This window comes from Toxorhynchites rutilus, chromosome 2 (assembly GCF_029784135.1).
Source record: "Toxorhynchites rutilus septentrionalis strain SRP chromosome 2, ASM2978413v1, whole genome shotgun sequence".
NCBI classification, from domain to species: domain Eukaryota; kingdom Metazoa; phylum Arthropoda; class Insecta; order Diptera; family Culicidae; genus Toxorhynchites; species Toxorhynchites rutilus.
Window position 1 is genome coordinate 6,499,751 of NC_073745.1, and position 24,840 is coordinate 6,524,590.

At 38.6% G+C, this 24,840-nt stretch overlaps 1 protein-coding gene across 4 annotated transcripts in view; it reads left to right on the forward strand.

Annotated features, from left to right (window-relative positions):
* Positions 1-24,840, forward strand: part of LOC129771857 (POU domain, class 6, transcription factor 2) — a 397,791-nt gene that overhangs the window by 325,272 nt on the left and 47,679 nt on the right. For all 4 annotated transcript variants that reach the window (XM_055775951.1, XM_055775950.1, XM_055775952.1 and 1 more), the window contains 3 exons: positions 20,226-20,445; positions 20,527-20,844; positions 21,061-21,946. In XM_055775951.1, the coding sequence (XP_055631926.1) occupies positions 20,226-20,445; positions 20,527-20,844; positions 21,061-21,946 (1,424 nt within the window). The remainder of the gene's footprint in view (positions 1-20,225; positions 20,446-20,526; positions 20,845-21,060; positions 21,947-24,840) is intronic.

Sequence of the window (24,840 nt, forward strand, 5' to 3'; positions counted from 1 at the left end):
TATTTTTTAACATGGTTATCACATTTGCATAAAACGATTAAATTTGAGTCTAACGGATTTCAGAATTTGATTCGTGAAATCATTGGGTAGTACCATATTCGCCTCAGCTGAGCAAAACATGTAATGCTCATATGATTGTTGAGTTCTGCAGTTCGGTTTCAAATTCAGAAAACCGAATTGAATGCTCCTCGACGAAATAATGTGCTACAAAATTGGATGGTATATTCGCTTCAGTCGATTCAGAAAACGGTATGCGGCCATTTTCCATCATCGAGACAGGAATTGAACGAAATTAATATTGATTTTCTTTACTTCATTTTCCACTTTTGTCACTTCACACTTCACTTAATATATAATTACTTTACATCAAACATCAAAAACATTGAAATAAAAAAATCAATGGTTTGTTTTTTTTTTACTTTTTTCGACGGTCATCGTCTACAGCGCTTCATTTCTCTGTACGTCACGAATTCCATTCCCACATATCCGTTTGATCTTCATTAAAAAAAATGAACCATTCGAATACACTTACAATACATTAGTAATTTTTTACGACCAAACCAAAATATCCACTAGGAATAATTTATATGGCAGATCGACGTTTGCCGGGTCAGCTAGTGATTCTATAAATATACTTCTTTTGAACTAGTAGTTATAGGGATCAAGCAGAAATTCTCAAACAAATCTGCTATTTCAACATCATTCGAAGAACAAGTAATTTTGAAGAGAAAAACATAAAGCATAAGCAATAAGAATATTGTGCATCATTTTCATGATGCGATCTTTATTCAATCTTCCGCAAAAAATCATGATATGGTAAATTATAAATACAGGCAAAGTCGAATAAAAAAAATCGTGCAAAGCTTCATCAGCAGCTTTAGGAAATCGTGTTCGGTACACATTTTGAAAAAAAAACTTTTTTGTGCGGTAGATAGGGACCGCATAAAAGAAGTTTCCCCCAAGAAAATAACTCAAATCCACGCCCATTCACCGTTCAATTTCCTTTTGTTTCCATGCTTTGCGACGGGACAGTTTACCTTTTCGGTTGCGCGTGGCTGTTTTGTGCTTTCAGTTGCATGTCGAAACGTGTTGCTGTTAGAAATCATGTCATGCAAAAACTCAGAAAAACAAAAACATAAAACATTTGATGAGATGAGGGGAATGATTTTAGAAGTGGATAATTGATATATTTTTTGATATGATTTTTTCGCACTGAAATGCATATAAACCATCGGAAAAAAAAATGGACGATAATTTCGTTAAATATGCTACTTTTCATACACTTTTCATACAAAAAATCGTGCAAAAAAACCGCACTAAAACAGGTTTTACTGTATACTGAAATACCATTTCATTCAAAAATAATTATTCTGCACAATGTTTATTTTGAAATTATATTTAACTCTTTCCCGTACAACATCGAGTCTCACTCGTGGTATACTTGCATAGAATAGGGCGCTAGAACGCTCAGCAGAGTAGTGAAATCACTTGATGTGGACGTATTGAATAATACGGAAAGGATTTAATGTAGCTTATGACATCATAATCTTTTTTTTTTATTAGAAACTAGCTGACCCGACAGTCTTCGTCCCGCCCAAAATTTATTTTTCGTTATCACATCCACGTTTTCTTACTAAGCGCTATTCATGGGTCCAATTGCAGAATTATTCATTGATTGTTCTTCTAATCTACCCTTTAAAATTACCTTTTACTATAAAATTCTTAGTACTTCTACCAAAACTCGACATTATAATATCAGATTATTTTCAGACACAATTCTCGTTCAAGATTTTTCAGCTACTTGTAAATAACATGTTTCTCCGTTACATTACATGTAAAATTTGGTTTTATTTGCTCGGTTAATTCTCGAGTAATGCAGAAATTTGTGTTTCATTTGTATGGCAGCCTCCCCTTAGAGAGGGGGTGGAGTGTCTAACACCCATAGAATTATTTATTGCACCCTTAAACCTCTTTATGCCTAATTTGGTTTGCTACTCTAGAATCAATGCAGAAATTTGTGTTTTATTTGTGTGGCAGATACCCCCCCCCCCCTCTAAAAGAGGGTATCTAACCACCAAAGAAGCATCCATTGCTCTCTAAAGTTTCCATATACCTAATTTGGTTTCATTTGCATGATTAATTCTCGAGTAATGCAAAAATTTGTGTTTCATTTGTATGGCAACCTACCCTTAGAGAGGGGGGAGGGGTCTCAAACTATCACGGAAACCTTCCCCGGCCCCAAAAATCCCTACATACCAATTTTCATGTCGATCGGTTCAGTAGTTTCCGAGTCCATAAGAATCAGACAGACATCACTCCATTTTTATATATACAGGTCGGACTTGATTATCCGTAGACTCGATTATCCGGAGACTCAATTATCCGGAGACTCGATTATCCGGGATTCGATTATCCGGAATTTTAGACTCGATTATCCGGAGTATTTTAATTTAGATTTTCGGAAATTTTGAATAATTTGTATAATAATCCTACATTGAATAGCTAATATGGGTATCAAATGGAAGGGATTGACTAGTAGAACACAGTTATTTATGAAAAATGCAAATCCAAGATGGTGGCCACTACAAAATGGCGGATTGAACATTTTCTCACACCTCCATCAATATGGGTATCAAATGAAAGGGCTTGACTACTCGATTATATTCAAGCTGTTTTTTTATATATTTCAAATATGGCTTATTTCATGAAGTAATGTAACCTTTCAACGTTAAAGTGAAATTTAAGTGGCTATTACATGTACAGTGGGGTAAAAATCTTGATTATCGAAAATTTTGCTTGAATTTTCACCAGGAATTGTTTATATCGATATTGCAGATAAATTGAGAAAGATGGAAGTTGTGCGTCAAAAAACAAATTGTGGAGCGGTTAAAGAACTTCATTTTAATTGATACAAACAACCTAGTTTAATATAAATTTTAGGATAAAATTTATAATAACACATTAAAAAATTTTAAATATTAATTGTTTCCCTTCAAAATGTTATTAAGATCCACTAATTTAGTTGTTCCACTACTATATCCTGTACTAAATCTTCCCATCTTTCAAATGAAAGCATCAGAATCGTCTTCCGTAGCGCAATTTTTAATGTAGAGCCAGTTTGAAGCAACAGAGTCCGAAACAAAAAAAAAGTTCTGTAACTCTGTCATTGTTGATTCACCTCCTGAGAGAATCTGGATAAATTATTTTTTTTCATGTGAGAAAGGTGTTTTCTGACTTAAAGGGGATGAATAAAAAATCAAATTCCTCTTTTATTTTCAAAAAACGAAAAATACATGCAAAAAAAACAAATAAAGAAAAAAAATAGTTTTGACTCAATTATCCGGAGGATTCGATTATACGGAGTGAAAAAAAAATCAATACTCCGGATAATCGAGTCCGACCTGTATATAGATGTCTATTCGATTCGTTTTGATGATAAGAAATCAATATTCGCTCGATTAATCGAATACTGAAAGACAATTATTCGAATGAATCGAATATTTAAAAATGGCCCCACGATTAATAGATAAGCGAGTAAACGAGAAATTTAGACATCTCTACTGATATTGTGCAAACGCTCTCGATGCGGGCTGAATTGGAAGTACAGCAACAAAAAATCAGGGCTTAACGTGTTAAACAAAACATAAAGAAATTCCAATTCGATTGGTATGTGAAACTAATGTACCGTTCTGAATCATATTTCGGAGACTTTGTTCTAATATCTTGAAATGCATAATGCACTGATGATATAACTATCAAATTAATATCGCAATTGCTTCTTTAGAGTAATCCCTTGGTTTCACTATCATTTCAGATGAGAACTACATTTGAATTATAACATAATCGGCAGAAATCTTATAACACTACTCATTATCGTTTGTGTTTGACGTTTCGTTAGCGTGAGCACGTAGAATTTACCCGTTCATAAATATTTAAATTTCTCCCGTGTTTTATCAGTTCTCATCATCGTTAACAGTTTACTGTGATTGCTTGGTAGTTGTTTCGCAGTTGATTATAACATATAATCAAGTGTTATGTTATTTTCGTCCAAAAAATTACAAAATAAAGTGTCCGAAATTGATTCTTATTTGCTTCATTTGAAAAGCATTTTATTCAATGATTTTTTATGTTTTCAATCAAATAGGTACCGAAGTAGAAAGCTTGAAAGCATATTGAACTAATTTATTGAAAATATCAACCAAATAATACTTGTGCATAAAGTTTAGATCTGTTTTCTGCATCATATGCCTTAAGCGTCCGAAATATGATTCAGAACGGTAACTGCGATTACAGGAAAACTTCGATATAACGTACCCTCGTTATAACGAACACCTTTTCAAAGTGTAAAGGAAATTTTTTTTCAATATTTTTTTTTCTGATAGAACAATGAATTATCTGTATTGTGATGCTAAAACAAGTTTTGTACCTTCAATCAATCTCGAAATACAGCTGGTTTTGTGATTCCAGATTCTAAATGAATCATGCATTAATCAACAGTACGAAGGGAAACATGATGAGGCTTCGTCTTCTGATTTAAGTTATTCATTAACTTGACTAAAGGGTGTGTCACATCAAATTGCATCACGGAAAAAACGCTGTAGAAATTTAATTTTTAGGAATTATATCTTCAGCTTTCGTCTATAATCAGATAAGAGTGTATAGATCACGTTGGCCATGCTTCACTGTCAATTTTTCGTAAATTTGGAAAAATGTCGTCGAACGAAAAAGAGCATCGTGAATTAATCCTGTGCACTCATTTCGAGAATACGGAGTTGTCACATCGGGACATCGGTAAGATGCTGGGAATCGTCCAATCCACGGTCAGCAGAGTACTAAACGATACTTCGAGAACCTAACCATCGACCGGAAGGTGAAGAACAGCAAAAATGGATGCTCCGTCAGTGAAAAAGATCACAAGCGCGTAGTTAAGCAGTTTAGACGTGATCCGAGAAGTTCGGTCCGGGATGTCGCCAATAAGCTGAATTTGTCAAGTTCATTCGTCCAGCGGACCAAGCAGCGGGAGGGCCTGCGTACATACAAGGTTCAGAAGGCTCCTAACCGCGACGAAAGGCAAAACATGGTGGGGAAGACGCGAGCCCGGAAGCTGTACACCGAAATGCTGACGAAGCCGCATTGCCTGGTAATGGACGACGAAACCTACGTCGAAGCGGACTCTCGTCAGCTGCCGGGCCTGTTGTTCTTCTCCGCAGAGGACAAATTCAGCGTTCCGGAGGAGATTCGCAAGCAGAAACTATCCAAGTTTGCCAAAAAGTACATGGTGTGGCAAGCGATCTGCTCTTGCGGAAAGCGGAGCGCCCCCTTCGTGATGACCGGCACGGTAAACCGGCAGGTTTACCTTAAGGAGTGCCTACAGAAGCGCTTACTACCACTATTGAAGCAGCACGAGGGCCCGACCATCTTCTGGCCGGATCTCGCTTCGTGCCACTATTCAAAGGACGTGTTGGAGTGGTACGAAGCCAACGGGGTCACCTTCGTGCCAAAGGAAATGAACCCGCCCAACGCGCCGGAGCTTCGCCCAATAGAGAAATATTGGGCGATTATGAAGCAGGCCCTCCGGAAGAACCCAAAAGTTGTCAAATCGGAGGCGGACTTCAAGAGAAAATGGATTTCTGTTCAAAAAAAAAACTACAACCTGACGTTGTACAGAACCTTATGGACGGGGTAAAGAGGAAGGTCCGAGCATACGGGCTTGGGCTCGAAGTATGAATAAAAAGAAAATGCCAAAAGTTGTTTAATAGTTTTTATTTTACTGTCTAAAATTTTCAAAAGGATCGGTCTACTGGGCGAATTTCTACAGCGTTTTTTCCGTGATGCAATTTGATGTGACACACCCTTTAAAACAGCAACACAATAATGTATTATAGACTACGTTTGTGAGTACTTTATTATGCTTAGATATAACGTACAATTCGATACAACGTACAATTTTGAAAGTGAAATGTACGTTATATCGAAGTTTACCTGTATTAAGGTTTTTCCAAATTGGTAATAAGTAGGGGAAAGGGGGGGAATTTGGACCACCTAAGCAAATCGCCTAATATTTCCAAACCAATACGGTCTAAATAAAAATTTTCACATTGTATACTGAGCTACACTCGTTTTCTCTCAATAAATAATGTTGAATCATTATATGAAGCTTCAATCTACCAAATATATCATTAAATAGAAGAGATGATTTTTGGACATTCAAATTTGATGCGGGGTGATTTGGTCCAGTGTGTGTTTCATCGAAAAAAAACATACTTATGTTTATGTAAAGTATTTTGAGATAATGTTACAATCAGTAACAATGTTTTGGGATCGATACCAGGTGTCTTGGCCAGATTCCAGACCAGAAAAGTTGAATTGACACCATCTCGAATTCTGCATGAATCTTTTCACTGTTGGTCGAGCATTTTCAATCACTTTTTTTTTTTTTTTTTCTTTTATTGATCATAACTTAACTTATTTAATATAATTCTTAATACTATAACAGAGGTATGGCTTTCCTTGCAGTGTGGCTTAACATATTCTTTTGTTTGATTGACGAGGGAAACAGGAAAAATTGAAAAAAACCTGTTGCACGAACTGAACAGAAGGGGGATAGCATGAGAGGGAAAATTTCTATATTACAGTTGGACCTGCACTAGATTTGATATGAGAGTGTTTTCAGACATCGAGCATCCTGTCCAAAATTTATGCAACAGTCTCAACGTCCATTCGGATACTGGATACTGGTTCGATATGTGCCAGTTTATGTAGATCGTCAGTGGGGTAGTTGAATTCAAGATTTAGCATCATCTTGAGTATCTTGTTTTGTCGATATTGAAGGTTTTTCTGTCGACTGCGCGCACAGCTGTGCCAGGCTGGAAATCCGTACGTTATTGTTGGACGAAGTATGAGTTTGTACAGTAAAAGTTTGTTCGTAATGCTTTGTCTTGAACGTCGACTGATTAGTGGGTAGAGCATTTTCATTAGTTTGTCACATTTGATAAGGGAAGTGGCTATGTGCTTGTCAAACTTTAGCTTTTGGTCTAGAATCAACCCAAGATATTTAGCTTGGTCAGACCAAGGAACAGGATGTCCAAATACAGTCACTTCCGATTGTGGCAAATATATTGGACTGCGTCGTCGTGTTAAAAAATATCGCTTGTGTTTTAGATGGATTGACCTTCATTTTCCAACGTCATTGAAACTCCTCAAGTGCATCCTGAGCATTTTGTAGCTGGTCTATAACCTTTTGTGGGTTTTTATCTGCAGCAATGTAGCCCGTGTCATCAGCGAAAAAATAGTAGCTGATACCATCCACTCGTGGTACATCAGAGACGAAAATGTTGAATAATACGCGGGACTAAGTACGCACCCCTGTGGAACACCATACGGAACTGGTTTACAGTCTGATAATACCCCGTTAACAATCACTTGGAAATAGCGTTTGTTCAAAAAAGATTGCAACATTTTTTGGAGGTATATAGGGAAATTCGATACTCTCAATTTATGCAATATCGCATCGTGCCAGACAGAGTCATAGGCTTTCTCGATGTCTAGAAGAATCATCCCCGCTGATTGCCCTTGATTAAATAGCTGCTTAACGTTTTGAGTGAGCCTGGCAAGTTGGTGGTTCGTCGAGTGACCGCGCTTGAAACCAAACTGTTCACTTGGAATTATGTTGTGATTTTCCAAATGGCGTTCAATGCGGGTGAGTATGACACGTTCCAATACTTTACTCATTGAAGGTAGAAGACTAATGGGCCGATAGTTGTTTGGTAGTGAGATGTCCTTTCCTGGTTTAGGGATTGCAGTTACGATTGCGTGCTTCCATTGGTTCGGAAAATATGACAGACGTAGACAAGCGTTTATGATCCTGGTGAACATTATCAAACCTTTCCTTGGAATATTTTTCAGCAATATATTTCGAATATTATCTTTCCCAGGAGCCTTTCTTACTTTCGTTTGCTTGATGTTTTGTTTTAACTCATTGGGTTGAATAACTGGAGTTTCATTGTCAGGGACTAATGTTCTAGTGATTAGGCGTACGGATTCTGTTACTACACTCGACGTCGCCAGATCACTAAGTTGTGTGTTACAGTGAGCAGCAGCAAAGTTATTGGCAAGAAAATTTGATTTCTCCAAGGGAGCTGCCACGAGGGTATTACCTTGTCGTAGTGGTGGGTTATACTTGATGCTCTTCCGCAAAGCTTTGCTAATTCGCCAAACATCTTTTGCACCACTTTCAAGATGGCTAACTGTGTTGGCAAGTTTTTTATTTCTGACAGTGTTGCATTCAATACGAATTCTATTATTGAGAGACTCCACGACGATCCACAGGAACGGTTCACGTGTACGGTACCATTGCCGGCGACGTTGATTTCGTAAACGAATCAACAGCAGGGTCGATTCAGGTAGCATTAATTCATCGTGTGGTCGCACCGGTTTTCTAGGGACAGCTTCATATTCGGCCTCGATGAGGAATGTAGTGAAAGAGTTTAAGCATCTGTCAATTCCACCAGAGTTTTCTATATTCGCCAGTGATGCAGATAATGAATCGATTTTGTTATTTAAGACATTTTTGAACAGGTGCCAATTAGCCCTTGAGTAACAGTGAACCATTGGCGTATCCTGAGTGAAGGGTACAGTTAGTTCTATGCTGAACAGAACTGGTAATCTAAACACTTTTGATGCTTGGTCAAAGAAAATCCGTTCTCGATGGCCTGAGTTGCTCTTTCAAGCTCCTCCTTCTCCCAACGTTGTCTGACCATCCTCTTTTTTTAATTCAGCGTCATCTGGAATCAATTAGACCAAAGAAAAGTCTCAAATCTGTAGGACCAATTCACCCCACAAAAACGTGTCCATGTCACCCCACACAACACGCAAAAATTAAAATGCAATTAATTTCATTTATTGTTATCAAACTTACAGTTTCGCTACATCAAATTGTTCCTCTTCTGTAGGCGAACAGAACTTTACTGCACAATACACGAAAAGTTTGTTTAATTAGCGGGAAAAGAAAACCACTATCGGAAAACTCACATTTTTTGACGATCAAAGTGCTTGCTGTGTTTATGCTACCGTTTCCCTCTACTTGTGAAGTTTTACCAAAGTTTTTTTTTACTTTAGGTACATACGGTTCAACAATAGATAAAATGACATTATAAAAAATCCAAGTTGAGCCGTAATTTTTTAGATAAAGGGGTGGTCCAAATCACCCCGTGTTACCCTACTCTAGATTAGCGTTGCGAAAATACTTAGTTTTATTGCTCCGCCGAGCATAGGTTCTACGACATTCGGTGTGATGCGTATGGGAATTTATTCACCACGCAATAGCCAAAACAACAAAATATGATGTTGCTTCAAATTGAATATAAATAATATTCTTATCTAACTGGATTAGTTCAATTTTTGATTTTGGTAAATCAGTTTTCAAAAGGGTAATTTTTATGGAACCGTTTATTCCTGGCCGATTATGCGTGATTTTGTCAATGTGTTGTATTGTCATTTCTTTAGGGAACGAACAACGTTTTCAAAACATTGAGTCTGATTAGAATTGCTGATCGGTGAAAAATGTGTTTTGCAAACTTCTATCATTTTATAGTCGAGGGCTGTATTCAGTGTTGAAAAACAGTCATCTTTGCTAAGCTCAAATGCGTAGATTTTCGGGCTAGGTTACATCGAAAACTTATATATTCCAAACGAAAATCAAAATGACAGATCCAGACCACCAGTGAATATGAGCAAATGAACATTTGTTCTTCAATATGTTTTGAAGTTTATTTTTTTACCCAGTGTCATTTTCATCTTGATTATTCAAGATGCCAGAATTGAATTTCATTTTAGCCAAATTTTAGAATATCAGCTGTTGTTTACTTTTAACCTGAAGCAGCTGTGTGCGGATGGTTGTTATTTATGCCGTTGTTACCGTCTCTCCAAACAAAATCCTGCGCGATTTTTTGCAAAGTTCGTTTCATCGAACTACGGCGTTTTTTGTTCTCTAAATGGTTCAGCCTGACAAATTTTTTTATTTTTGAATTTTGTCTCAAAATCAATACCAGAACGATTATTGTTTCGAATGTGATGAATATCAATTTGTTGCTTTTGATATTCAAAGTATAAATAACAGTGAAGTAATGAACCCCACTCAATGCCGCATTTATTCATTATAGGAAAACTTTGTTCATGCATCAGCGATATGAACAAAATTAACTCCTTGGTATTGTCATCAACATAATGAGGGCAGTGTGTTTCAAGCTGAATAAAAGTCATTTTCACTGAAATAAAATCATATTCGTTACTCGTGGATATTTGTTGATATTCTAAGACTCTAGCTGTATTTTTTCAAAGGTGAATAGGGCCACCAGTTATCGGTCGATGATTACGGACATATGCAGGCATTGTATTTGGCCAAAGAGCAGTTTTTGTTAATTTTTTCTAGTGCATAGGCGCTTTGAGTTACAAATTATTTCCGCTTCTGAATTTAGTCAACATAAAATTGAACGTTTTTCGTATTTATTTCATTGCATCTAGCAACTTTCAAAATAGCAAAATTAAATTATTACTTGTAAAAAAAAATAGTACAATTTCGTATTCTTTGTCGAATAAAATTTTTAAACCACTCAAAAAAAAAAACCAAAGTGTTGTTACAGTTACACTCAAACCACTTTGAAACTAGCATCCCACTTTCAGTTTCCGTGTGCCCATTTTCAATATACATTATCAATTTGGAAACATGATTCAGAGTTATTACCAAAATATTGACTCGGGGAATTGTGGGCAGGAATTCGGCAACGTGAAACTTTTGGGCGTATTGCCAGCATCGAGCAGGGTAGTGTACCTTATTTCGCGCACCAAAACACCGTGTAACCAACCGTTCGGTGTCGGGAATGTGTCCAATGCTAATGCTTCATTACGTTGACTTCTTCACGCTTGAGTTGGGGTGGGGGGGTGTGTCCGCCTCAAACCAGCACTGGGGGTGTTTTCCGAATTGTTCACATTGGAGCACACCCGTCAAGTAGACGAGCAGATACAACAATACGTCGTATCGCAAGTGTGTGAGCGTGAGCTGTGGCCAGTTGGGAAAGACAAGGTTGCACGGTGTGGTGGGGGTGGGCGAGAAAAAAATAGGTGCGCCAAAATGCTCAGAAAACTGTCCGGCCAGGTTGCGCGACCCCAAAAAACAAAACTCCATTCTCCCACACCGCTGGCCATCGTCCGAACCGCGATCGTAGATGAGACAACCATTGCCACCGAATGCCGTCTCGTTGCCTATAGTCATGTTTCGGAATTTTAATTTATTTTTAAGCCGTGCATTATTGCCGTGGACCGACCAGAGTCAAGGCTCGGTTTCTCCTAGCGGTATGAAATACGGGCGCCCTCAAACCGCTGGGCGCACCGAAAAAAAAAGTATTGCCTTTATTGGCATTACACACAGCCCTAGCCGGAGAATTTATATCACTGCGAGGAATCAGCCCAACACTGAGACACTCTTTTCCGCAAAATAGGACCAAACGGAAACGGCGAAGCAAACAGCGCCTCCCCAAAGCCGGATAGTCATAAGCAGGCAGCCGGGAATGCAAACATGAAAAAAAAAGTGCGCTACTCTCGCAGTGGCAGTGTTAAAATGGATTTTTTAATGATATTATATATACCCCTCGCGACAATGGAACGCATATGCACCAGTTCCAGCAGCACATTTATTTGACTTCAATTTATTTGTTATTTTTTCTCTTCTTCGGTTGCGCTCAAAGCTACATTCATTCCCTGCCAGCGTTTGCCTGTGGTGCCCGAGGACGAGCCCGGAAAAGGACAAATATGAAATTAAAAATGCCCCATGTGTGGAAGCTAGTGATAAAACGTTATCTTATTACAGGAATATTTTTTTCACTAATTAATATGTGCTACGTGGCACTCGGCCTCTCTCGTTGCATTGCTTTGTGCGCTGCGTGAATCAATATTGGCTGCACTTTATTGTAATGCACTTTCGAGATGGTATTTCTGCACACCGCAGATAGGAAGCATATCACCCGCACCACCGTTTGCCGTAGATGAGGGAGAGTGAGTGCAGTTGAGGCGGATGTAGTATTTTAGGAATTTATAATACAATCATATTGTATGGGTCGGTATCATTATCGACATTGGCAATGATTGCGATACATTTGAATGATATGATAAATTAGGAAATGATGAATAAAAATAAAACAAACTATAATTCTTCTCAATCATACCCTTTTATTTTACTGCGGCATTTATCTCATAGTAACTTTCAATATAAAATACTTTCCACGTGGCTTTGAAGCAAACTACAATCGCCAACAAATTAACGAAGCAAAGCATTGCCAGTTTTAATTTATTCGAAAACCTGTTATTTCGTGAGGCTAGATTTCGCAAGTTCGTCCTAGACAGCAAGTTTTCTAATCGAATTGATCATTACTCTCTAGAACCCCTTTAGACCAGTTCCCTAGAACAATTCAGTACGGCCATTTATCACAGGAAAATCTTCGATTGAATGAAATCGTACCCTATTGTATTTGATTGCCAATATATCAAGAAATAGTTACTGTATCGTAAAGTGATATGCAGCAGACACTTCCATACAATAAAAAGAAGGCTGACCCACAACCGCACAAACAAAGAAAGGCGCCAATCAATCGATCTACAATTAAACCTATCATGCCCTTTGATGGTCTAGCTGTGGCAAAATGAATGAAATATATTCTAACATTATTATTTGCTATAATTTTTGCAAATATTTAGATTTTGAAAAAAATAACTGTCTCGCATTATTCATTTGATTATCACTACGAAAGTCATGACGCTTTTTGAAAATCATCATGGTGAGGAGGTAGAAATTTATAAAATCAGTCATCTCGACTAGGGCGGTGTATCTTTCGAAAATACTGCATACATTTTTTGGTACTTTCTACACGCTAATTTTAAAAATTTGTCAAATTATTTCCTCGAACTCTCACATAATTTATGCCAGCTTCCGAGATTCAATTAATTTCAGAACCCTTTTGCCATTTTTTGTTGAAATATCAATGATACGAAAAATATAGTAAAAAAAATAGTAGAAATGAATTGGATATCATAAATATATTTATATCAGAATGTTAACCAACCATTCCCTCATTATAATTTTTTTAGTCGATGAAATGAAGTAATATCTCAGATCACACACTTTTTTAATTGAGTTTTATCATTTGTTGTTTTGCTCAACCAAATTGATCATTTCAAACAACTCTACTGCTTGCTACAATATTGCTAATTTTTCACTTTGGCTGCATAAATAAATATGCCATGGTTTTTTGAAAAATATGTAAGTAATTTTGGATGCGACTTTATAAAAATATGAATCATCAAGTTCATTTGGCAATGAAAATTTGAGTTTTGGGTAGGCACCACCACATGTATCAAGTATAAAAAAAATGGGTGGGTTATATCTATGATATAACCGCAAAGTTGACGTGGGACTACCTTAGCTTAGCAATCATTCGTTTGTATTGATTAAATTTCCGAATTCAATTGAATTCAATATATTTTCTTTGTGAATAAAAATATTGTATAATGCCATGTAAGGTGAATTCATGCATTGTGATAGATTATGTTCTTCGTTACAAGTAAATTTAATGCCAGTCCTTTCACGTTTGGTATGATGACATATTGGTTTTGAAGTCTATGTTAGGGAAACACATTTCAGTCGGAACAAAAATGCCCACGATTTACATGTATTTGAAATGGTTTGGTTTGGTTGTTGATTATAGAGACTTTAATTTTTTTTCAGTTCATTCATCTCTAAACTTGAGAAAGGCCCTTGGAAAAACTTTACTCTACTCCTGCACTACACCTCCACCCTCATTGCCTTGAGAAAGCAACTCGATCCCTCGTCGTCCAGCTCGTCCACCAACGATGTTACCCAGTCGGTGTCAACACAAAGAATGTTTTGATTTGCAATGCCAATTTCCTCACGCTCCATGGATTTGAAGTCTGTGTTAGAGAAACACATTTCAGTCGGAACGAAAATACCACCGACTTGCATGAATTTGCAATGCCAATTTCCCACCTCTTCTTGGATTTAAAGTCTGTGTTGGGGTAACACATTTCAGTCGGGACAAAAATACCTCCAACTTTCATGTATTTGCAATGTCGATTTCTCCAACGCTGCTTGGTTTTGAAGTCTGTGTTAGGAAACACATGTCGGTGAGAGTAAAATTCCCCATACTTTCATGTATTTGCAATGCTGATTTCCCCAAGGCTGCTTGGTTTTCATGGCTGTGTTGGGGAAACCGTAAATCGGGCCAATCAAAACGAGGCAGTTAGAGCGTTTAGATGACGCTCAACATTTTACAGTTATTCAATTGTTTATCTAATCAAAAATAATATTTTATTAATTGCGATAGATGCGTAGAAATATTCCCTATCAATTGATGCAAACATCTTTCCGATCCAGTAAGAAATGTTCGAGTTATAAGCATTCGGAATCTTTCATTTTTACCTGCATGTTCTGTGTTTAGGTTTTCATTTTACCCCCCATATATTTCGGTTAGACGTAGTCCCACGTATATATATATATGAATTTGCAATGAAATCACGGAAAAATAAAGTTAAGACAAAAATCGAGGGCTTGTATCCGAGACACGACCGCTTAGGATGTAGAACTACGTATCCTTTTTGACGTAGGACTACGTCTTTCATTTCTTTACCGGGGTGTAAAATCAAAGCTTCGAAAACGAAAGCGTTACGCCGGAGACCAAGATTTTGAGCGTTAATAGCTCCTAAACAACTGAACGAAATGGTATGATAAACACTTCATACGAAAGATAAAATGTCTACGCGTTCTATACTTGTTACTTTCTGATCCAAAAACTTGTTTCAATAGTCTTAAAATTGCTTTCAAAACAGGCTATTGGAATCACTAATCGGTATATAAGCGAGCGCCGCTCGGAAATCCACTCAGTTCTAATTGAACAGCGATTGGAGCATGTTGTTGCTGTTGTGGTGAAGCTTCTTATCATGAAAGCGCGGATGAACGGTGTCACCAAGAGCCTGTTTGTGCACCTTAGGCCAGACGGGAATCCATCAGGAGGAGAGTGATGCCACAAACGGTTCCCCGGGAAGATCTCGAAGCAGCCGCTACACACACACACATACACGCGCGGAATTCTTTCCGTTTGGATGCCATTCAGCATCGAGAAAGATCCGGAAAATAATCTGTCAGTTCCTCGGGGAATTTAAAAATACATTCATGTGAAGGAGTTTATTTGAATGTTTTCTATCCATGTAACACTGTGACCAAAAACATTAGGTTTTGTGATTTTTCAATCAATCGCAATCAACAGGATAGCTTCTGAAGATTATTCTTCCCCATCAGTAGGATATTTCCGTATCCAATATTGGATGAATAAAACCTTGTGCCTCCAACGTAACGCTCTCGTTTTCGAAGTTCTCCAAATATTCATTCATTCAGAATGAATTCAGATTCAACTTCATACAAATGATCTCTAAATCAACGATAGTCCTACGTCACCCTTGCGGTTATACCATAGATATAACCCACATCCTGTTTTTTTTCAAATTTGTTGGTATTATATCATACCAATTCGGATATCGAATATCATTTGCGAATACGTCGAAAGTTCACGAATAACTCTTTAGTAAAATGTGTCGGGGACCCTGAAAAGGTTTAATGGCTTGCGTGGTTTGTAGAATCATTTCGAAAAGCAACGATTCTTTTTTGCCATTGCGAGAACAATAAACTAATTGGTCATATGTCGCAATTTGTTTCTTTATATCAATGCACGTATTGTACAGAGTATTTATGAGGCATCTTCCGTGCATCGCCATTCAACAAGCATCAAACACGCGTCTAACAGATTCAAGTGAAATATTCGCTAGCGTTTACAGCTCGAGATGAAACATAAAACACAAAACGAGCAGAATAAGCGACCTTTGTTGTTTCGTGCACAGAAATATTCTGAGAATTTTCCTCAGAGGAGATGCAATACTTATACGCTAGCGGCAGCTTACTTACTTCGCAAATATTCTCTTTTCGCAAGCCCCCTTCGTTGTTTCTATTCTTCTTCTTCTTCTTCTTCTTTTCATTTGTTTACGGAGACTTTAAATCCAACGATTCGTTCGTCTCCGACTGTTTCTATTCTAGTGGCTGCATAAGTTGCTCGTTATTGGCAGCTCTGTTCGGGAAAACACATAAATGTACAGAACAAATGTATGAAGAAATGGGAATGCTTCCAGTTTTCATCAATTTAGAACATATGCAGACTATGGGATTGTAATGTATAGCATATCAAACAAATCTTAGAAAATTTTCGATTCGATTGGTATGCAAATCGTTATAATCTGTTCGCACCAAAAATAGTTCTTAACATCAACTTTATTTCATAAAAACGTGACCTGTTTTCTGATTTGGCATCCTTAATGTAAGACGTAGTCCTACGTCAAAAAAAATCGTAGAGGGTCGGGGCTTTGTGACAATTATTACATCTGAAACATTACAGCGAGCAGCTAATCAAACAAATTGGTTTTATCATTGATTTGGTTACGAGTATATTCTTCTCAATGCTTCTATATTTGCTCATTAACGATTAATTGTAGGTCCTTTCTTGTGCCTTCCCGAATTACAGCGGTTTGAAAAATGGCTTTTGTTGGTCGATTTTGCTGGATATGATAATTTAAAATTTGTTCGAAATTTGTTTGTTCGTCATTTTATTATATTTTATACCCAAATATGTATTCCATGTAAGGGAGAAACATGTTATTTGCAATTGATTGAAAAATCTTGAACGAGAATTGTGTCTGAAAATTTGATAATACAATGACGAGTTTTAGTAGAAGTACTAGGGAATTTATAGTAGAAGGGAATTGTAAAGGACCATTAGAAGAGCAATCAATGAACAGCTCTGCGATTGGACCCATGAACGTTCGTTTAGCAAGAAAACGTAAATGCTTGAAGGTATTGATAAAAAAAAACCAGTTTTGGCGGAACCAAGTTTGCCGGGTCAGCTAGTTATTTATAATTGTTAAATCGAATCGATCGAATCATCAAAGACGAAGGAAAAAAATGTCATTCTACTAAAAATATGTCTGTATTAAAAAGATCTCACATTAACGTTTTAGGAATCAAATTAGAAAAAATCAAGTCAAAATCAAGAATGAAAACCTAAACATAGAACATGCAGGAAAAAATGAAAGATTCCGAATTCTTATAATTCGAACATTGCTTACTGGATCCGAAAGATGTTTGCATCAATTGATAGGGAATATTTCTACGCATCTATCGCAATCAATGAAATGATATTTTTCATTAGATAAACAATTGAATAACTGTAAAATGTTAAGCGTTATCTAAACGCTCTAACTACCTCGTTTAGGTTGGCTCGTTTTACGGTTTCCCCAACACAGTCATCATAACCAAGCAACTTTGGGGAAATCGGCATTACAAATACATGGAAGTATGGGGATTTTTGTTCTTACCGAAATGTGTTCCCTAACACAGACTTCAAAACCAAGCAGTGTTGGAGGAATCGACATTGCAAATACGTGTAAGTCGGGAGCATTTTTGTTCCGACTGAATTGTGTTCCCTAACACAGACTTCAGAATCAAGGTGTCTGGGGAAATTGGCATTGCAAATACAGTAGGACCCTGATTATCCGCGAAATAGTCGGGCTAGCTCACCGCGGATCACGAAAATCGCGGATAATACAACAAATGACTAAAAATGAGGTGCAAACACATTTCAGCATGAAAACAATGTTTTATCAATAGAGGAATTATTGAACTATCCATCTGTAAGGTCATGTATACCAGTTGTCAAATAATGTGAAAGTCATAAACAAAACAAAAGAACAAAAACCTACCACTCATTGACAAATTTAGTGTAGGTTCATAGAATTACTATGGAACTCGCTTTCGCGGATAAACCGCACCGCGGATCATCCACGTCACGTCATCCTTGCGGTTATATCATAGATATAACCCACCCATTTTTTTGCTATTTTGTGGTATGTAACACCCTTTCGGTTCATCAATTGTGCAGAATTTTCTTTTTAGTTTCAAAATCTATCCGCGACATTTCGAAAACAACTTTTGACATGTGAAAAAAGTGTGCTCTGATTACACGACAAAAAAAATGCACCCGTTTGTGTGTTATAACGTGTTAAATGTTTAAGACTATTTTTCGATACACTCCTTAAGACAATTAGTTTCCGATTCCCGCTGGTGTTGCTGTAGCATCCACCAGACTTTTGAGAAGACTTTTACAGTCCGTAGCTCGTTCCCCCGATCGGAACAGTGGTGTATGTTTCAAAAGGAGAAATTTCAATGACTGACATAGTTTGTTGTAGACAATTTCCCTCTAAATGTGATTCCAGAATATAAAACGCAAGCAATGCTAAATATTTTGCCATGTTTGATCAGGACAATGTGTAGAATAAAGATCGAAATAAGAAGAAAACAGAAATAATTTCTTCTAGCTTAGAAGATAGCATGTCACAAAAGTATTTGATTTGCAACAAACGAATTAAACCATAATATATTTCCCATCTGAGATTATCTTCCGTTTCCTAGCCTTAAGAAATTACTAGGAGGACAAAAAACTGCAATGTGGAAGTCAGTAAATCATATGTTGGAGACTGAACTAATATATTTCACACCCAGTCAGTCAATTGTTAGTAAAAGCAAAAGATTTGAGTGTGCAATCAGAAAATTCAAAATTCAATCGTATTTAACATCTCAATGACGATGACACAATGATCCGATTTTCGAATAATCGAATGAATGCGCATCACACCTTAACGGTGACATCATAATTACAGTGAAAATCTAATAAATCCCCAATTTGTACCCTTCCAATAACAGCAAAAATATATTCGCGGAAACGAATCCGAACTTGAACGCCGAACGATAAGTATGAAACAAAGCTACTAATTGTTCAAACATTCCAACCAAATTACTACAAATTAGAGTCGAAATTTCATCACAATCAGCCCATCATCTGCCCAAGCCTACAAATGCACTCAGTCCAGTCCATGGCTGATGCTTTGGAAATGTAACAAAGAACGAGAACATCCGTATTCGAAACGAAATTTTGAACGTGTGATGCAAAAAGCAAATAATTTTTGGCTGCATTGTCAATTAGGGAATAGCACTTGATACATTTTTTGCCATCCTCCGATTGGATGTTCGAATGTAACCGTAATACAGCCTCCAAATGTTAGCGGACATATAAAACAGAACCCGGCAAGAGCGCGAAATCGTTCACGAGGGACATGATTGAAGGCGAAGGTGATGTGACATCTGATGCAGGAACCATCATCATCCTCCTCGTCGTCTCATTGTCAGCATTGCCGCCGATGCAGTGCCTCTGATGAGATGGTATTGCAGCAGGAGAAAAAATAACCTACTCCTACTGCACACCGCTTCCGAGAATCCAACCCTTTCCCATTCCCAACACCGCGGAATCAGTCGTACATTCGTGGCTGCTTTTCAATAAAAATAACAATGGACAAAAGTAACGATCATAATGAATAATGTTCGGGGCTCAATATTTCGATGGTTCTGTCGACCCGATGCATCGATGACGTCCGACGACGCCTGGCGTCGCTACCTTCGGGATGGCAGAAAAAAAATTCAATTATTAAATCAAATAATTAACACTGAATCGACAATTTCAATCTTTATTTGAATGGCGAATCGTTTCGTTTGGACGAGCAAACGAACGGCTTCTGATGGCTGACGATGATGAGTTTCGATTCGTGGTCCGGCGGAATTGGGGTTTGAAGCTAGACCTTCAACGCATTTGTTTTTTTTCCTACTCTTGGTTTTCATTTGTCGCAGTTTCGGAACAACGGGTATTTAAATGCATTCCGAATAGCATCATCGCAATGCAATAAGTGGAGACAAATGCAATTTAGCTCGTTTTTGTGACTTACTGGTATTCGTGTTTTCCCGCAGTGCTGGGACTCCAGCGAAAAGACACACTCCCGGCACAGTTACAACAATGAATTATGCTTTTTTTTGCTCGTCCATATAATTAAACATAATTGTGACTAATTAGGAGTTTTTGAAATTTGTCAATTTTAATTTCCGTCCCTTAATTACGACATTTACGATTTTCTACGCTCGTCGTTAGCATCGTCTCTCGCGGGGAACATCGCCCCAGCTCTTGTCCGATTACATTTCAATTTTTTGTGTATTTTCTCTTTCGCTTTCTCCGCAGGACCGTGAAAGAAGTGATAATTGCAGTCGATCAAATAGTCCTGTGCTGGACGAGTTGAGTCCGGTGGCGTCGAGTCGCTCGAAGGTAGCCGCGGCTCTGCGAAGCCGTGAAAAAATGTCACCTCTTGCCCTGCCGACTGCCAGTGGATCGCCGGTCACGAATTCAGCGGCAGCAGCTGCAGCCGTCGCCGCTGCAGCCCAAGTGCATCTGAATGGAACTAGTGAGTACATATCGAATTCTGAGCCCTAACCCCACCGAACGCTCCTTACGAACTACATGAGTACCTTTTTTTTGTCCACAGTGCAAGATATGATGAATCTGCAGAAACTACAAAGTTTGGCCCAGATGACAGGTGGTGCGGCGGTTCTGCCCGGATTGGGCCTATCAAATGCTGGACTTCCCACGCCAGCACTTCCGTCGGCAGCGGCAGCGTTACTTAGTAATTCCCCGTTGAATCTGAGTCTTGGAGCACAAAGTCATTCACCTGTGATGGGAGCACTTGCGGCCGCACCACAGACGATCCCCTCGGCAGCCTCTCAAATGCCCCAACTGATACTGGCTTCGGGACAAATTGGGCAGGGTATTCAGGGTGCGCAACTGCTGATACCGACTTCCCAAGGTTAGTTTTGTTTATCCCAAAGCCCGAACACCGATCAATGGCATTATCATAAACGGATGAATGGCATTTCACACCAACGCTGTGCAATAGTGTGGTAAATATGTGGCAATCTGTTTGGATGATTCCATTCACGCGTGCGGCATTCTCACCATTTAACAGGCATTAACCCATTCCCACTTTCCACTTTCCCGTTTGTTGTTTGGTATTCATTCACAGGCATCGCCACCCAAACCATACTGACGATCCCCATGGGGCAACAGGTTATTTCGAGCATGAGTAGCGAAAATTTATTGCAGTGTTTAAATTTTAATACCGTCGCAAATAACAACTTCAACGATATGTTGAATCAGTCCACCCATCATCACCACCCGGGGAATGCGGCGTTTGCGGCGGCAGCGGCAGCGGCTGCAGCAGTGGCAACCCGTGAATCACCGGTTACCGTCAATAGTCCAATTAATACCAACAGCTTACTTGCGAACCCACTTGCATTGGCCGCAGCCGCGGCCGCAAACAACAATCACCACCATCACTCCCATCATCATCACCATCAGATGCATCACCAGCATCAGCACCAACAGCAACAGCAGCAGACGCATCAACAGCATCAGGCCAAGCATTTACACTTCGGACACCAATCGGTTGCATCCTCGTCCGGTGGTTCATTAGTGACACCTTCGTCGGCCCATCATCATCACCAGCAGCCGCCGTCTTCGGGGGGACACGTGATAGATAGGATTAAAAATTTATCAACCCACGAGAAGACACCGTCGGAACGGTCCACGCCGGAAATGCGCATCAAGCTGGAATCCCCCAATATGGCCTCGCCGAGTGGGGGCACCCCTCAACCATCTTCGTCGCGGCCCGGTAGCGGCAGCTTTGCGTCTTGCGTTTTCGATAAGTCGCCCCCGCTGAAACGGACCATTTCGCCAAGTATACCACCCTGCGCCGGTAGCAACAGCAGCAGCAACAGCAATGGCAGCAGCTGCAGTAGCAACAACAGTTGCGCCACCAGCGGTCTCAGCGGCTCCGCCGGGGGACAAATGCAGCTCGGCAAGAATCGCACCAGCCCGCATCACTCGCCCTCGGACGGTGCGATAAGTAGGTGAGTGTACGTGGAAATTGTTCCAATTTGTTTCCGTTGTGAATTTTCCTCTTACATGCTGCCCCCTATGACTTCATATTTGACCAGCAAACAACGAAAAAAAAACTATGTATTGATTCACTGGTTAGACAACAGTCGGAGCACAATAAAGACAACAATAAAGAAGTTGGGAACTAATCGTTGAAAAACCATTAACCTATTTTCCCATGGACATTGATGTGATAGGCTATTCCATGCCAAAACACATTGAATGGATTGAGTTTAGTTGAAACTATACATATCAATATCATACTCAGTTCAACTCTCTTTCGAGTAAGACGTATCTCTAGTGCGCTCCTCTGAATATACAATTGTCATACGAGTCTTTTCATAATCTATAAATATCTCTTATTGTTCAGTGACTTCTATTGTATCTATGAAAACCGGTGATAAATCAGCCGTAACAAAGAGGGACTTCTTCAGCACAATGGCCCTTCCAAAGGGAGGAGGAAAGAAGAAAAAACCAAATAAATTGACTCCTAAGCTTGAAGGCCATCGTGAGGGTACGAAATTCGTCGTCATTAAACGCTCGGATGTCAATAATGGGTCTTTCGAAAAGGTTAGCCCAGTTTTCATCCATAAAGGTATAAAAAGCATCTGCGGGGAACCTTTGAACGTCGTCAAGCTGAGGGATGGAACGCTACTAGTACAAACTACTAGTATCAACCAGGCCAATCAGCTTCTCCGTTGTAAAAAAATGTTTGACATGGAAATTGCGGTTGAAGAAAACGCTAAACCAAATCAGACTAAGGGAATTGTCACATGCGCTGACCTTAGATACGCTACTGAAGAGGAAAAAATGCAAGATCTGGAGAAACAAGGAGTTTGCAATATTGAAGTCATGATGAGCAAGAGGAACGGCAAATTGATTTCTACCAGCAGTTGCATCCTCCACTGGAATCCCTGAGACTGTTAAAGTTGGTTACCATGTACTACGTGTACGTCTGTTCATTCCCAGACCGATGAGGTGTTACCAATGTCAATTCTGCGGTCATCCATCCAAGTTCTGTTTGGAGAAAGAGGTATGTAGCAACTGTTGTCAGGCAGGTCACAAATCTGATCAATGTTCGGGAAAAACTATCTGTAGAAACTGGGGTTCTACAGAGCACGCATCGTGGTCTAATACATCTCAGGTATTTGAGACAGAACAAGAGATAATGCGAATCAAGGTTACCGAAAACATCAGTATTAGAGAGGCTCGTAAATATATAAGATAAGATTTCCCAATGACATTACTATATACAGTGAAGTAGTGAAAACTAAGAAGATAGAGAACCCTAAAAACCCAGTCAATGAATTGAAAACTACGTCTGAGAACCCCATTCCACCACAACAACAACTAAAATCTCATTATTCTCAACGCGCATCAACTAGTATTATGTGTCGACTCGAGTTTAGAAGGGTGACACATTTTCATTAGGAAAAGGATGGGATGTAAGGAGATTGTAACATTCACACTTCACACTCAATTCTTAAAAACTATCAATACATCTAATATGTATTACAATTCAACTTATTCTAATGGAAAGGAACCGATAGCTCGCAGAGGACGAAAAGGAGGGGAAAACTCTCTAGTGATGGATTATAAAAATTCAATTTTGCAGTGGAACTGCAATGGATGCTCAATATTGCCCGATGATAATTTGTCTACAAGAATCCCATTTGAAACATAGCAATATAGCATCTTTTCGAAAAATCGATCTTTACAGATGTGACTTTGCATCTGATAACGATAGAGCACGTGGTCCACCACGTGGTATTAACATTAGTCAAATCTAACTTTGTCTCGCGAAGTGTGAATATAGAGACTCAATTAAAGCGATCGTTGTCGATATACTATATCCATTCAAATTCACTTTATGTAACATTTAGCTTCCTCCAAATGAACCCATCCTATATGATGATCTTGCTAAGCTGATTGAACAATTTCCGAAGCCATTCATTGTCCTCGGGGATTTTAATGCTCATGTTGTGGTTTGGAGATCATAATTTTTATCCTCCCGTGGTAAAATAATCGTCAATACTATCTCAATATTTTCAATGATGGAAGAGGAACACGATTAAACCCACCTAATGGTTACGAAACATATATCGATCTAGTGATTTGTTCAGATTCCCTAAGCGCGTTTTTCTCTTTGATACATGTAACAGTGACCACTGCCCAATTTTCATATCACCACTCAATACTCGTGTAGTAGATGAAAAACGGTCTCATTGGATTTTGAAGACTGCAAATTGGGAAAAGTTTCCATATCTTGTAGAATTCGACGAAGTATTTTTCAACAAATCTATTGATGATCAAAATGCGCATATTGTTGACTCCATTTTAAATGCTGCAAATCAATCTATTCGAAAGTCTTCATTCAAAGTCGGACGAAGATCCGTACCTTGGTTGAATGATGCAAAATCACAATCAATCAAAGATCGAAAACACAAGTTAAACTTCTCCAAAAAACGCCCAACGTCCGAGAATGAAAAGCAGTATAAAATAGCTAAATCAAAAACAAGAGCTCTTACACGATATCATAGCAAACAATCTTGGAGAAAAAAGGGTCAATGCAATCAACTCAAATGTTCCACAATCTCATGTTTGGAAACAAATAAGAAGTATTAGTGGGAAACATCAATCCAGTCGTATAGCATCCTTGAAACACAATAACTCTGTTGTAACAAACTCTGCTGACCTTGTTGAAATTTTAGGAAAGCACTTCGCACGGCGTATCTTCATCTGAAAATTACACGCCATCTTTTCAAAGACACAAATCAAATACTGAAAAATCGCAGTTAACAGTGACAGATAACAATGAACAATGAAGGTACAAATCATTTATGTACCTCAATTGAATTTAGATCTG